General features: G+C 44.9%; 1 protein-coding gene across 1 annotated transcript; it reads right to left on the minus strand.

Moving 5' to 3' along the window:
- Window positions 1-2,867: 2,867 nt before the first annotated feature.
- Window positions 2,868-8,985, minus strand: leap2 (liver enriched antimicrobial peptide 2). Its single transcript, XM_033030433.1, has 3 exons — window positions 8,775-8,985; window positions 5,572-5,726; window positions 2,868-3,721 (listed from the first exon to the last, which is right to left on the minus strand). The coding sequence occupies exons 1-3, from the start codon at window positions 8,841-8,843 to the stop codon at window positions 3,685-3,687; spliced, it is 261 nt and encodes an 86-aa protein (XP_032886324.1). The 5' UTR covers window positions 8,844-8,985; the 3' UTR covers window positions 2,868-3,684.
- Between the last annotated feature and the right edge of the window lie 7,274 nt (window positions 8,986-16,259).

Raw genomic sequence — 16,259 nt, forward strand, 5'->3', positions numbered from 1 at the left:
GTCGGGAGATCAGGGGTGTAATAGTAGCAATGTTACAAAATTTTGAGATTTTAAAAATCAAGTCTGTAATTTATCCCATCAGATAAAGCATAAAAATAAGTTTAATTTGACACCTAATTCACTTTCATATCTCAAGTATTTAAAAAGTTATGGCCATTTTCATACTCGGAAATGAGCATCTTGTTCCCTATTGATTTTCTATGGACATAACAAAAAAGCTGTGATCGTGAACAGTCAAAAGCCCATAACTTTCTTAAAAATTAAGAGAACTGAATGAAATTTTCAGTTATCATAGATTGAAGCATTCTGAAACAAATATAAAATAATCTTACTTGGATGACCTGAAATTAAAGCATATAATTAGTTAGTTACCTAATTGTAGCTAATTTCAGACTTCAATTACTAGATCTAAACATCTATCCATTTCTTAATAAATGATTAACATTTTTAAATAGCCTAAATGTCCAAATAATATTCACAAATAATTCACAATAAAACATGATTTTTAAATCTCATTTACATTAATTTATAGACCAAATGGAAGGAATTTAGTGCTCAATTGCTGTAAATAAATGCCCATTTAAATCAGCTTTCTAGTGGGTCCCTGTGGAACGCGCTGGTTTAGAACGTTCACATTGCGGTAGATTTGTGCCCCAAATGCCGAGAAAATACTGCGCGATATAATGGGCCCAAAATGAGCTACTCGCAATATTAAACTTTGTATAAAGGGATCTTTAGAAGCCCTTTTTAATGTAAAAATATACAACCTACCTTCTGCTATTTGCTTTATGAGACCCTGCGGTTGCTGGTGGTCGCGGGTTTAGAGATTGATTTTTAAACTACTATAACTATTATACGAGGCCTTTAAAACTAATAATAGCTTTTGCGACGGGGTCTTCCAGCGATTTTTCGTTAATAATTAACTAGGCTGAACATCTTCGATTTGAACAGCCTAGAGAAAATCGCGTTTTAAACCCGCCCCCCTCTAAACGGCGCCAAAATCGCGCACACCCTCAGCGGCAGATTTTCACCGACGCTTCAGGTAGGCTTTGCAACATACCTAGTAATAGCGAGAGAGAGGGGGCAGATGCGAGTGGGAGACAGGGAGAGACGGTGAGAGGTGGGGGAAAGAGGTTTCAGTTAGACAGACAACACTGGTAAAGCCATGACTCGTTGCTTCTATGAGAGTCGAGAAAATGTCCTCAATCGAGAGAATGCAACTACAGAACCCCCTCGTCTCGACCGCGCTGAAGATTTCCGCGGGCACAAGGAACATATGACCTAAAGATTGAGCTGAGTGAACTGAGTGTTCTTACTGTCCTCGTCGTACACCGGCGTTTTGTGAGAGTGGTTGGATCCCGGGATCGAGGAATTAGCACCCGACAGGTGAGCAGCCTGCGGTAGCTGGCGCCTCTCCGCTCACTGCTGGAAGAACTGACATCTCTACTCCCGGGTTGGGTGTTGACTCCTCGACCCGGCTGCTCGGCGGCGGCCAACTAGGATTCCACAGCATCCGCTCCTGATCCCCCATCGCCTGTCCGGATAATGTGACCAACGTTTGTTGAACTGAAGCTGGGATACAACCACTCTCACAAAACGCCGGTGTACGGCGAGGACGTTAAGAACACTCAGTTCACTCAACGCAAACTTTAGGTCATTTCTTCCTTGCACCCGTGGAAATCCCCGCTCCCATCCATTTCAACCGCGGCGCAAAAGTCTAATGTGTAGGAAGTCTGAAGGAGGGTTTTCTATCCAAAGGTCCGTGGACGGGAGTGTCGGCCCAGGCCCGCAACCAGCGAGGAGGGGAGGCACCGGCCTCAGTTCGACTCTGCCTGTCCCGCCGGCGCGCCCCCACCACGCTCCCGTCTAGCTCCCGCCAGCCCAGGGCCACCCCGGACATCCCCAGCCACCCCCGGATGGGGCACTCGGGGAGTGGACGGGGACGGCCCAGCGGCGGCTAGTTAGGGCCAATTCGCCTACAGCCTGGCCGAGCTGCGCTCTGCCCCTTCGGTACCCGCTGCCACTTCATCCAACCGGCGGCTGCCCATCTTCAGCAGGATCTCGGTGTCAGACTGAGGAGGGTGGTGTGGTGTAGGGCTGCCGGCCAACCCAGCAGAGCCGAGCTGGAGCCAGCGGCTGCAAGTCCGGGGCCGCCCCGCCAGCCCAGGGCCACCCTGGACAGGGACGGGACACCGGGGAGGGGACGGCCCAGCAGCAACAAGAGCACCCCGACCAGGGACGAAACGCAAGCCTGCACACAATGCAGCACCACCATTGCCGAGATTTTATAGCTAGGGCATGCGCAGTCGGAATACCAAACTCGCTTATTGTTTAGGCTCCAAGAGGAATGGAATGCCTGGTAGAAATAACATTATCATTTAATTTAATTAGTTCCCTTTTGTTATTATTGTTTTATTAGTTATGCACCTTAAAAAGGAATATTTCTGTTTAATATTTCAAAACAATGAAATTGGGGAAATCTAGTTGAACAAAAGAGGAATACGGAGTCTTCCATAACTAAAATACACTCTTTATGGAAACAAAATATTAAACGTGGTAGAGAGATTTTACAGTTGAGTACAATTGAAATATTTTTATTTACAAGCCAAAGTATTGAAATAAGTGCGAAGGAAAGAACTGCAGATGCTGGTTTAAATCAAAGGTGATGCAAAATGCCGGAGTAACTCAGCAGTAACTGGATGACGTTTCGAGTCGAGACCATTCTGAGAGTCTGAAGAAGGGTCTCGACCTGAAACGTCACCCATTCCTTCTCTCCAGAGATGCTGCCTGTCCTGCTGAGTTATTCCAGCATTTTGTGCCTAACTATTGAAATAAGTGCTTTTGATTACAATATAACATAAAATATCAAAGTACAAAATGTGAAATTTCTTTTGCATGACTGAATTTTGAAAACTATGACAAGGTACTAATGCTGAATAAAAAAATACTTAAAGCTATTGCTTTAACCTATACTCACTTAGAAGCTCACAATTTCTCAGCAGACTTTTAAATTTGCCTTATCTCTTGTTTTCGGGATGGTGTCCTGGACTTTCATTAATTTCTAGGGTTGTATAGAGTCAAAGAATCAATCAGTGTGGAAACAGTCCCTTTGGCCCAACTTGCCGATCCCGACCAACATGTCCCAACTACACTAGTCCCACCTGCCTGCGTAAGGCCGATATCCCTCGCAACCTATCTTTTCCATGTACCTGTAAATGTTTCTTAAATGTTGTGATAGTACCTGCCTCAACTGCCTCCTCTGGCAGCTCGTTCCATATACTTATCATCTTTGTGTAAAATAGTTGCCCGTCTGGTACTTTTTAATTTATTCCCCCCTCACCTAAAACCCATGTCGTCTGGTTCTCGGATATGGTCCAGGACATTCTATGTGATGACTCCTTTCCATAATTGAGCTCCATGTTGTTTTAAACTTCACTGAACGTTTTCAAAATGCTTCAATGTAGTAAAGTTGCTCTTCCATATTGTGCTGGATAAGTACAAACATGAAAAGACTGCAGTGGCATTTCTGGTAGCAAGTCCAGGCGAGAATTATTTGATGCAAAGCTTTTATTTGCAGAGCATAAATGTGAAGGAAAAAAGTTGCGTAAATGGCTTCATTCTTGATCTTGATTTAATTTTCTTAATTCATTTCATCTTGATGGATAATACAAGGACAATATTTCTTCAAGACACAAATTTTGAATGTGTACACTGTTTGTCCCTGTGAAATGGAGAAACATGGATTATACATGAGAGTGTGAAGCACTTATTGGATTCCCTACAATTGAAGAGGATCATCAGCAATTCCTTATATTCCAACATCATTTCCTTTCAAACAAAGATAGTGATAAAAGTTAGTTTTTCTTTACCAAAATTCCTAAGAAACCCATGGGCCTGTCCCACTTAGGCTATTTTTAGGCGATTGCCGGCGACTGTCATAGTCGTAACAGGTCGCCGAAAAACCAGCGACTGGACCCCCCTTTGACATAATATTTGAAATAGAATCACTACTTTAACAAAAAAAAACGAAGTCAACATCGGCGACAACCTACGTCACCTGGCGACAACCTATGTTAACCTGGCGACAACCTATGTTACCTGACGACAACTACGACAGCACCTACGTCAGGACTAGTCAAGCTACGCTCATTGGCGTCAAACCCACTGTCGCCGACTGTCTCCTAAAATGTTTCAACATGTTGAAAATCCAGCGGTGACCAGAAAGACGCTACGACTCTTTGGGGGACTGAGGAGACTACTCATGACCATACAGGCGACACCCCGGCGACCATGTGGCGACACTCTAGTCGTCAGCAGTCGCCTAAAAAATCGCCAAAGTGGGACTACCCAATCGTTTTTTACCGGTAGCACCATGTTCGCGACTGAATAGGCTCACCTGAAGTTACATTTGAACTCATAAGACAGCCATTTTTTACAAGCACAAATGACAACATATTTCTGCTCAGCAAAATAATCCCAACAAAATGATTCAGCCAATACCGTAAACTACATAATATTTCTAATCTTGTTATAATGGACCATCGTGGGGGGGGTAAGAAATTTGTGACCGTTATTACCAATTGTCTGCTATAACCGAGTAAAGGATTATCATTGTTTACGTAGTATAAACAAACAACTGCAGATACTGGTTAAAGCACAAAAGGACACAAAGTGCTGGAGTAACTCAGCAGCATCTCTGGAAAATATGGATAGGTGACGTTTCGGGTCGACACCCTTCTTCATATTCTCGGTCTGGAACTGGGCCTGGAGTCCAGGTGAATTGAGGGCCCGAGCCTGCTGGTGGCCGAGGGAGGGGCGAGGATTGGTGAAATCATTAGTTGCCGCTCATGGGCGGCCGGAGTGCAGGTAAGGATTGGCGGTAGCGGTAGACCCAGCCTGGAAGCGGCTGAGGGAGCTGTGTGGGCCGGTAGTGGCAGCGGTACGTCCAGTCTGGAAGCAGCCGGGGAGGTGGTATGGGCTGGCGTCGGCACCCCAGCAGAAGGTCGGTAGGACCGGCCTGGAAGGTGCCGGGGAGGCAGTGCGGGCCAGAGGTGGTGTCGGCATAAGTTAAGACGAGAGGGAAAAGATTTAATAGGAACCTGAGTTGCAACCTTTTCACACAGAGGGTGGGACGTATATGGAATGAGATGCCTGAGTATTTAAAATAAATTTAGGCAGGTATATGGATAGGAAAGATTGAGATGATATGGGTCAAATGCAGCAAATGGGACTAGCTTTAATGGGCATCTTGATCTGCATAGAGTTTGGCCGAAGAGCTTGTTTCCATGCTGTATTGTAGTTGAAAAGAATGGCTTAATTAAAACATAGAATATCAATGTGTCGTAAAATTTTCATGGTGTCACATCTGCAGCCATCAACCTTTAAACAAAGGGATAGGAGTTATCTGCATATTTGCAGTCAAGCCTTGCATGAAAGTTGTTTTAGATATTTATGGCTAATCTACACACCATGTGCATAATTTTATAGTCTGAAAGCAGTTACACAATATGCTGAAAATTATGTATAAGAATACAATTTGTTCCCATAATAATGATCACACACCGGTTTTACCTGCAAGTTTTTGTGCTACACTCATAGTCATGCTGACAGGTGGCTTGAACAGGTTTACTGCCAGTGACCATCCTCCAGAAGGGAGTGTTCCGGGAAAGACGTCGAGGAAGAGGGGACTTCTGAGAAACTTCATTCTGGATGGGCATTGAATCCAACTTGAAATAAAAAGACACACCAGATAATTAATAAATGAAAAATAAATAAAATATACAAATAAATGAACAGATCAAATTTATAATTGATGGCTGTAAATTAGTTCATTATCTCTGCTCTCTGGTTAGAATGTAACAGAGTAAGAAATATGCATCCATTGATCTCAAGGGAAGTTCACCTTACAACCTTGTATCTTTCGATCATAATGGAGGATTATGGCAGTCAACATCTATAGATTACAGGTAAACAGACCGCTTGGAACCAGCTGGAAACTCAATAATGTGACAGAAGCACATTTTAGAAGCATAAAGGAGAAATAAAACTCTCAAAGTTCATCCATACTGTATAAAATCCTGAAGGAGTGGTCACCATTTCTTGGAATACAATAGGCCATGATTCAAAAATCACATGGGGAATTAATTTGTTATAATTGCATTATATTCTTTTAGATAATTGTGGTTGATTTCACGTGCATTTCTTTTCCAATTGTCGGATTTACATGTGTGGAAATCCACATAAATTGCAGCATGGTATTTTGCATCTATTATTTCCAAGACCTTCTGATTCACATTGTGCAGAAAATTAGCCACATTAAAAACATATTTCTTTACTTTAGCAGTTGAATGCTCTGGATTAAATATAAGTATTGAATTATTCCAGAATACATATTCCAATCTTATGGCATCAGAGATGTTCTCAATTGTAAATACCAAGATTTGTGTTAGAGCAGTACAAATATTCAGCAAACCTCCATGTAGTAAGAGAAAAGTTAATATGACCAGCCGTAGCTTAGTGACACCGCTCCATAAAATGAGATTGGGACAAATCCCACTGAATAAATTGTGTAAATTGTTTTTGTAGTGGTGGAAGTTGCCTAATGAGAATCACAATGGGCCATCAATCCATTGATACTATTGGGGAAAAATACTGTGCATTTACACCTTCTATTACCCTCATGATTTTATACATCTCAATAATATGTTCCATGTTGCAAGTGTACCACCAGGGGGGCGCTGACGATGGCAGCCTCCCCAACAGTCTGTCTGTCTTTTCGTCTTTTTTTTTAAATTTTAGTGTGTTTTAAAAGTTTGTTTTAATGTTCTCTGGTTTGTTTTATGTGGTGAGTGTCGGAGGGGGTCGGGGAAACTTTTTTCAATCTCTTACCTTGCCGGAGATGCCATTGTTTTCCGGATCGTATCTCCGGTCGCTCTGCGGTATAACATCGTGGAGCAGGAGGCCTTGCTCGGGACTGACTGAGCCCCACTTTGAGGTTGGGTGAGTGGGCAGATCCATGGCAAATGCAGTACAATGTGGATAAATGTGAGGTTATCCACTTTGGTAGCAAGAACAAGAAGGCAGATTATCTGAATTTTGTCAGATTAAGAAAAGGGGAGGTGCAACAAGACTTGGGTGTACTTGTACATCAGTCATAGAAAGTACATTTGCAGGTATAGCAGACAGTGAAGAAAGCAAATGGCATGTTGGCCGTCATAGTGAGAGGATTTGAGTATAGGCGCAAGGAGGTCCTACTGCAGTTGTACAGGGCCCTGTGAGACCACACCTGGAATACTGTGTGCAGTTTTGGTCTCCTCATTTGAGGAAGGACATTCGAGCTATTGAGGGAGTGCAACATCTGATCACCAGGTTAATTCCCGGGATGGCGGGACTGACATATGATGAAAGAAGGGTTCGACTGGGGTTATATTCACTTGAATTTAGAAGGATGAGAGGGTATCTTATAGAAACATATAACATTCTTAAGGGATTGGACAAGCTAGATGCAGGAAAAATGTTCCCAATGTTGGGGGAGTCCAGAACCAGGGGTCACAGTGTAAGAATAGGGTAGGCCATTTCGGACTGAGATGACAAAAAAACTTTTGCACCCAGAGAGTTGTGAATCTGTGGAATTCTTTGCCACAGAAGGCAGTGGAGGCCAATTCACTGGATGTATTCAAGAGAGAGTTAGATATAGCTCTTAGGGCTAACGGAATCAAGAGATATGGGGGGAAAGCAGGGATGGGGTACTGATTTTGGATGATCAGCCATGATCATATTGAATGGCAGTGCTGGCTCGAGGGGCAGAATGGCCTACACCTACACCTTTTTTCTATGTTTCTGTGTAATGTCTCTTTTATATTGTTACTGCTATTGGTTACACATCTCTTCTGACTTTCATCTGCAAAATTAAATGCATGTCAGTTGGGCCCAGATGGTGGGAGAAATTGGTGGGGTGTGGGGCAGACAGGAAGCAAAGGAGGGATGGGGGCATTATTTGAAGTTGGAGAATTAAACATTTAAACTATTGGTTGTAAGCTGCCCAAGTGGAATATTATGTGCTGTTCCTCCAGTTTGCTTGTGTGGCTATACGTTGAAACACGTTGCAACAGTCTTTCAATTGAAATTGACTACTTCAAAACCGTTCTGGACCCTTCCTGATCGCTTTGCCCCAGTACCACGTTTCGTTTGTCAGTTCATTAAGCAAATAACGGGTGGGTGAGGGGCTGCAGTAGAGATATGTGTTTATAATTACTGGCCACCCTGGATCTCTAAAAAAACAAACAAATTTATGATTTTTTTTACTTTACGAATATTTCCGATGAGTTTTTAAACAATTCCTAATAGAAAAGCTTCACAGGTAGTTTTGTGAGGCTAATGATTTGGGGTTTGCCCGTGCGGTCGGAGCCTGACTCCGTTGTTCGGTCTGTGTGTGTGAGGACTGGTCTGCAGGCTGCTGTTGGCGTCATCTGCCGGGTGGGAAAGGGGCAATTCCGCGTTCCTTCTCCTCACCCCCGGCCCGAGCCGCAACAATGTGGGGAACCGAGCCGGGACGGGAGCCCCGCACAGTCTCACTGCTGGCGGCCAGCACGCTGTCCCGTCACGGCTGCTTCTTGATCCTCTCCCACACGCCGTTTCTGTCCCTTCCCATTTACGAAAATTCGGGTTGCCAGCATTTCTCAGGAATGGACCATTTTCGTGGCCCAGGGACTGCATATTCCACCCTTTTTTTCTTTTGCAATAGACCAGATCAGACCAATATTAATCTCGCCTACCTTGGAATAAATCAACTGTAAAATTACAAATGCAACGATTAGTCGTGTCCTCCAACTTCCAGTTTCCATCTTCCAAACCTGTCAGGCAACTGCTTCGGGCTCTGGTGGTTTGTGAGTTGTGGGATTAAGTCTGGTTTTATACCCGGTTTTGAAGGACTGAGCCTGTCCTATATTTTATCTACGCAGACTGGCCTTGCGTCAGATTATTTGTCAAGTATTTAGCAACTTTAAAGATTAATAATGAACCCTTCATGCGCCAGTCCTCAAACAAGGGAGAGAGAAAAAATACTCTTGGTTTCATTAACTACAGAGCTGCCAACGTTGAGAGTTGAGTGTGAGAAATTGCGAGGGAGTATAACGACGGCGGGGGAGGGAGGGGAGGGGGGGGGGGGTTCCCTCCTACTACTACAATGGGGAGCTTTTGCATTTTTCCACTTGAAATTGTGTAATCTGGTGCATACTGCAGTGAGTCTTTTAATTTACACTTGAATGCAACATTTATGCTTTAAATTGGATTAGGTATGAATAAGGTTAGGTAAATTACATTCCTAATTACATTCCACAGTAGAGCCAGGCCCTGATCAACAGGTGCAGCACATGAATGACCTTGGTATATTCATGTATGGAAATCAGATTATAATTCATGCTGTTATGCATATCTATATTACTAAAAGTCTGTTCTTGACCGGTTTTGGCGATCTGTGCTGCGATTTCCGAGAGAGCGCCGCCACCTACGGCCGTCATTTTTGGCCACCTCGCTCAGAGCCTCCCTCCGCCGCATGTGTGCCGAGGATTTTTCCAGTCGATGAAAAATGACAGAGATATTAATGATTTTACAAAATTCTCCATTCTCTCTGCTGCCCCCGCTGGCGGCAGGGGGAATAGACTATAAAACCAGGAAGTGGTGTGCCTCAATTAGTCTGCAAGCTGGAGGAAGGCAGAGGGTCACGTTTCTCTGAGCTGTGAATAACACTGAACACATGTTCACACAACTGTGAGTAAGTACCCTTAATGTGGTTTGAAAATGAAAATATGGTTAAAGTAAAAAAGCACTGCCTGCAAATGGTTGTTTGGGGGGTTTGGGTTGAAATAAAAAGGCACTCTCTTTCCCCTCTCCTCTCTCCCCCCACCTCTCCTCTCCCCCCCCCCCCCCCCTCCCCCCTCTCCCTCCCCCCCCCCCCCCCCCCCCCTCTCTCCCTCTCTCTCCCCCCTCCCTCTCCCCCCCCCTCTCCTCTCTCTCTCCCCCCTCCCTCCCCCCCCCCTCTCTCTCTCTCTCTCCCCCCCCCCCCCCCCCCTCTCCTTCTTTCTCCCCCCCCTCTCCCCCCCTCCTCCCTCCCTCCTCCCTCCCCCCCCCTCTCCCCTCTCTCCCCCTCTCCTCTCTCCCCCCTCTCCTCTCTCCCCCCTCTCCTCTCTCCCCCCTCTCCTCTCTCCCCCCCTCTCCTCTCTCCCCCCCTCTCCTCTCTCCCCCCCTCTCCTCTCTCCTCCCCTCTCCTCTCTCCCCCCCTCTCCTCTCCCCCCCTCTCCTCCCCCACCGTCCCTCCCCTAAACCCCCCTCCCCTCCACACACCCCTACCCCCTTCCCTCCACCCCCCCTCCCCCTCCCTGCTCCCCACCTCTCCCCTCCCCTCACCTCACCCCCCCTCTCAGCACACCCCCCTCTCAGCACACCCCCTCACTCCCCCCTCTCCTCTCCCCCCCACCTCTCCTCTCCCCCCCACCTCTCCTCTCCCCCCCACCTCTCCTCTCCCCCCTCTCCTCTTCCCCCTGTCCTCAACCACCTGTCCTCAACCTCCTCTCCCCCCTCTCCTCTCCCCCCCTCTGCTAGCTCCTCTCCCCCTCTCTCTTTCTCCCCTCTTTTTCTCCCACTCCTCTCCCCCACTGTCCCTCCCCTAAACCCCCCTCATCTCCACACACCCCTACCCCCTTCCCTCCACCCTCCCTGCTCCTCACCTCTCCCCCCCTCATCTCTCTCCCCCTCACTCTCACCCTCTCTCTCTCTCCTCCCCTCCACCCCCACCTTTCCCCTCTCACCCACCCTCCCTCTTCTCCTCGCCACCCCCTCTCCCTCTTGCCCCTCTCTCTGTGTCTCTGCCCCTTCTCTCTCTGCCCTCACTCTCTACCCCCCCCCCCCTCTCTAGATGTGACTGCAAGTTGGGGGCTATGCGTCAGTAGATAGGGTGGTTATGGGGTAAAAGGAGCAAATTAATAATATTAATATAATATCAAGGGGGGTAAATAGCGTGAATGCGGGGGGGGGGGATAGTTAGTGTGTGTGACGCTGCATGCCGCCTCCCCCCCCCCCCCCACAACCGCACGTTGGGGGTGCAGACCCAACGGGTCTGCACTTGGTCTAGTATATATATATAGAGAGAGAGAAACAAAAACAGAAACAAGGCAAGAGGAATCGGACTTTCATCACTGTTCTGCACAAATAAATTAATTAACCTTACCCTTTGACTATAGAAACAAGATGAAAATAATGCCACATATTCAACCGTATATGGTTCAATGAAATTAAGATATATATGTAAAACATATATATGTAAAACATATATATGGAAACAGGCCCTTCAGTCCACCAAGTCCACATCGACCAGCAATCTACCATACACCAGTTCTATCCTACACGTCAGGGACAATTTACAGAAGCCAATTAACCTGCAAACCTGCACTTCTTTTGGATGTGGGAGAAACTGGACTATCCAGAGAAGACCCATGTGGTCATAGGGAGAATGTACAAATTCTGTACAGACAGCACCCGTAGTCAGGATCAAATCTGGGTCTGTGGTGCTGTAAGGCAGCAACTCTACCTCTGTGCCACCGTGCCACCCCATTAAATTATTTTTTCTGTAATATATTTATTATGGTGTCACGTCAATAAAGACGAACGCATGATTCTGCTTTCTGCCCTTAGCTGGATAACACACATCTCCAGTCATTGTGTTTCATGGCTGGTTTTCAACCTCTTCAGTCTTGTGCTCTCGACCCCAAACATTAAACTAGCATCTACAGTTCCTTCCTACACTCTTTGTTAAGCGAAACGGGTCCTATTCTCATAATATTATTCTCCTCAACTAAGTATTTTCTTCACGCAGAGAATAAGTTATCAAATCTTTCTTCAAAAGTGAAAAAGAAAATTCAAGAAGAACTGCAGATGCTGGAAAAATCGAAGGTAGGCAAAAATGCTGAAGAAACTCAGCGGGTGAGGCAGCATCTATGGCGAGGTAGACAAAAATGCTTGAGTCTGAAGAAGGGTCTCGACCCGAAACGTCACCTATTCCATCGCTCTATGGATGCTGCCTCGCCCGCTGAGTTTCTCCAGCATTTTTGTCTACCTTTCCACTTTAAACAGAGTGCAATGGGCTTAAGCCAATCAGATTGCTCGTTCTTTACGGGAAACCCGCCGACAGAAAACTATTCTCATTGGTGAAATTGGAGAAGAGCTGGGAGCCTTGGGCGAATCGAATTGTTCGTGGCCATTTATTTATTTATTTATTTATTTAAAAATTGAGTAAGAAATTCTGTGATCAGCGTTAGAGCGTGAGAATTTTGTGAAATGCGTGAGTCTCACGCTCAATGCGTGAGAGTTGGCAGCCCTGGTTTAACTAACTCAGAATAGTTACTGTCCTAGAATCTTTGAGATTTCAGGACATTAACTATTCTGAGCTGAAATCTCAAAGTGTGTGAGAAGGAACTGAAGATGCTGGTTTAAACCAAAGATAGACAGAAAAAGCTGGAGTAACAGCTGGACAGGCAGCATCTCTTCAGAATAGGAATGGGTGATGTTTCGGATCGAGACCCTTCTTCAGACTGGTTAGGAATAAGGGAAACAAGGGATATAGACGGTGATGTGGAGAGATAAAGAACAATGAATGAAAGATATGCAAACGATGATAAAGGAAATAGGCCGTTGTAAGCTGTTTGTAGGGTGAAAATGAGAAGCTAGTGCGAATTGGGTGGGGGATGGATAGAGAGAGAAGGAATGCCAGGGGCTACCTGAAGTGAGAGAAATCAATATTAATACGATTGGGCTGTAAGCTGCCAAAGCGAAATATGAGATGCTGTTTCACCAATTTGCGCTTAGCCTCACTCTGACAATGGAGGAGACCGAGGACAGAAAGGTCTGTGTAGGAATGGGAAGGAGAATTAAATCCACTGGGTGGCACCCAAGATGGCAACCTCGCCAGCAGCCTGTGCGTTATTTCACTTTTTTTGTTATTTTTGTTATTTTTAGTGTGTCTAAAATGTATGTTGTAATGTTTCTCGATATGTCTTATGTGGGGGGGGAGGGGGATAGGGGGAAACAGTTTTCAGTCACTTACCTCGACGGAGATGTGATTTTTTTTCTGTGTCACATCTTTTGGATCCCCCCCTTTGCGGCCTAACAACTGGATTGGTGCGGCCTTTCCTGGAGCCGGAGCTTCAAGCCACAAGCGGGGCGCGGCGCAGACTTACCATCGCAGAACGATCATTTCCTCCCATCCAGTTCCTGATCTTCAGGGGCGAGCAGAGGCCGGGCTCAACAGACTTCCCTCTCCAGGGAGCCAGGCTTGCTGTTTAGGGCCACGGACCGCCAGGAGACCTCATTGCCCTCAGGTGTTAACGCTCTAAATTTTGCCTATTTTCTTTCTTTACTTACAATGCTTCTTAAAACATTCTTCATTTGCAAACCTCTTGATAATTAGCCTTAATCACCAAAGACGACTTACTCCAAATTTGTTTGAAAATGTAAATCACTTTTGGCTATTTAATTATGTTCAAAGTGCTACTGAAATAGATATTGCTGGAGTTAGAATGACTTATCAAGATAGTAGTTTTCCACAAAATACAAAGTGTGGCCTACCTGATTTTATAAGCAGGGCCAACTTTTTTATCTGACTTTTTATAACCTTGGAGTTATATCCAGTTCTGTCCTTGGCTAATATCCAACTGACAAAGCAAATTCAGCACAGAGCTAGTTGCAAAACTGGATGTTCTGGTCAGCATGTTTTATTCTACATAGTGCATTTCCGTCTGAATATCCAAGAGTACATTTTCTCCTTTTTAATCTTGTTTCATTCAAAGTTGATCCCTTTCCATCAGCTCACCATCACTACAGTCCCTCATGATATGTGAGTAGCAGTGAATTATTAAAGCTCTGGAATTTCATGGACGTCATACAGTGAAAAGTGACCTTTCAACCCTTTCACCATCTGCGCAATGGTCACCTTTGTATGAACAAATAGTTCCATTCATTTACCAATATTGTTCCTTTCAGTCCCCTTTACTTCAAATATTCATTCAACCAAATCCCAAATCCCAAATATGGACATTGATTCTGCTTTAATTAGTAAACCTGGAAATGAATTCCAGAGAATTCCGCTCAGGTGGCTTACAACCCAAGGTTCTCTGCTTTTGTTTTGTAACCTCTAACAACCCTGCCTCTCCCTCCCCTTTCTTTCCCACTCCTTCCCCCCCTTCCACTATTCCCCACCTTGACTTGCCAAATTTCTCCCTTCCCCTTCACCTACATTCCTTCATCTGGCCTCACAAAGTGCAACTCTTCAATCCTTTTTCTCACCTATTTTCTTCTCTGGCCTTTGAGCAACTATCTACTGTGAAGAACCCCCCTCGCCTGTTTTCACCTATTACCTGTCATGCTTTGTCCTCCCCTTCATCTCTACTAGATTTATTTCCACCCCCTCCCCCCCCCCCCCCCCCCCTCCCACATGCAATCAGTCTGGAGAATAATCCCAACCTGAAACATCACTATTCATGTTCTCTAGGAATGACCTGCTAAATTACTCCAGCACTTTGTGTCTTTTTTTTTTGTAAACCAGCATCTGCAGTTCCTTGTTTCCACAACTTTTAAACTCGCTGCGTGAATTCAGTTATTTTGTTCTCCATCATAATTTATTTAATGTGTCCAAATTTAGGAGGAGGTCATAAATAAAGATTGAATCTATGGGACTCGTGTTTTTGGCTGTATCTTCCTGATCATTTAATTGGGCATGAGTTCCATGGAACAGGACTGATGGCAGTGATTTTTCTTCTTTTTTTGGCATCCTTTCCTCTGCCTGTGAGACATCCTGAATCTGCGCAACAGTCAATGCAAACATCCAGAATGAGGGAATTCTGCCAAGAAGGTAAAACATCAGCTGATATCTGTTAAATTCTCTACGGATCTAAAGGTGAATTTTGAGTGCAGCCTCTGACAAATTTCTCTTCCAATGTAAATAGAAGCTGAAAGAACAACAGATAAAAGCTGGAGGACCTTTAAAATGTATGGGGGAATCGTGATTCATGTGGGAATCACGATTAATGTTATGACCAACATGTTCATAGTCGTTGATGGCCAGATTCTCCGAAATGTTGTGCTCCAGCCTCTGAACCAATTTTATTTGCGTTCAAAAAACAGTGTTGCAACATGGAAGGTTCACGTTACCATAGGTTATCACTCAAAAAAGTACTGCAACACAGCTTTGAGAACTTTTGCTGATCAGCTGTTCGGAAGAGTTTATAAATTAATAAATAACACGACAGAAATGTTGAGAGTTTTCCAGACTCGGGTGCATTTCCATGATATTCTTGTGTGACTGTTCATACTTCTAGTTGGGATGATGGATAAGCATCTGGTACGGCAGCTGAGAGCCTAAATAAAGCTGCCCCACTCGTTCATGAGGCTGCTTTAGTGATTGGAGAGGAATGGATGGGATGAACCCTCATGCAGTAGTTTAAAAACCAAGGTGCCGTCAACATCACTCCATGGAACCACCGCCATCAATCCATGGAATTTGTGTCCAATCTCCTGATCATGAAGATGAGCCAAAGACATAAGGCTCCCTAAGATTCAACCATTATTTATGAACTGTCTTCCCTGATTTTCTCCGAAACTTGGATATAAATTACAGGACTAAAGAAAAACATTACGCAGGGAGTTTGAAAGTTGTGGAATTCCCTTCCAAGTTTACTAACTAAAACGGAATCTATGTCAACATTTTGGATTTGCTTGGTCCTGTCTACTAGTAACCCAGATGTTAATCACTCACTGATTACCCCTTTATATACAGCACAGGAGCAATGAGTAACATGGGAACTCAGCATTGTGTTCATCAAAAAGGCTTTTTAAACCATAATCCTGTCCCACTCCTCTACAAGACTTGCTTGAATGACTACCGACCGGTGGCCCCACCTTGACAGCCAGAAGGGGGGCTATGTGAGGATGCTATTCCTTGATTTCAGTTCAGCTTTCAATACCATAGTCCCCACAAGACTTGCTGAGAAGCTGCTGGAACGAGGACTGAGCACTCCTCTGTGTGCCTGGTCCTGGTCTTTCTCACTGCAGGCCCCAGGTGGTCAAGATGGGGAGACATACCTTGTTTATTGGTGGCCCAATAAATAAAAAACACATTCATAATAAAGTCCAACTTTATCTTGTCAAATACACTGGAGCATTTCAACAGCCAGTTGCTGCTGGCATCTTGCCTACTAACTAGTACCCGAGAG

Source organism: Amblyraja radiata, chromosome 12, assembly GCF_010909765.2.
Source record: "Amblyraja radiata isolate CabotCenter1 chromosome 12, sAmbRad1.1.pri, whole genome shotgun sequence".
In the NCBI taxonomy this organism is placed as follows: domain Eukaryota; kingdom Metazoa; phylum Chordata; class Chondrichthyes; order Rajiformes; family Rajidae; genus Amblyraja; species Amblyraja radiata.

Excerpts from the sequence above, each read along its gene's own strand:
- leap2 (XM_033030433.1), bottom strand. The coding sequence starts at position 8,843 with ATGGAAACTGGAAGTTGGAGGACACGACTAATCGTTGCATTTGTAATT. Across the intron at positions 5,727-8,774 it reads TACAGTTGATTTATTCCAAG|TTGGATTCAATGCCCATCCA; the intron begins GTAGGCGAGATT and ends TTTTATTTCAAG. Across the intron at positions 3,722-5,571 it reads TGTAGCACAAAAACTTGCAG|GGACAAACAGTGTACACATT; the intron begins GTAAAACCGGTG and ends TCCATTTCACAG.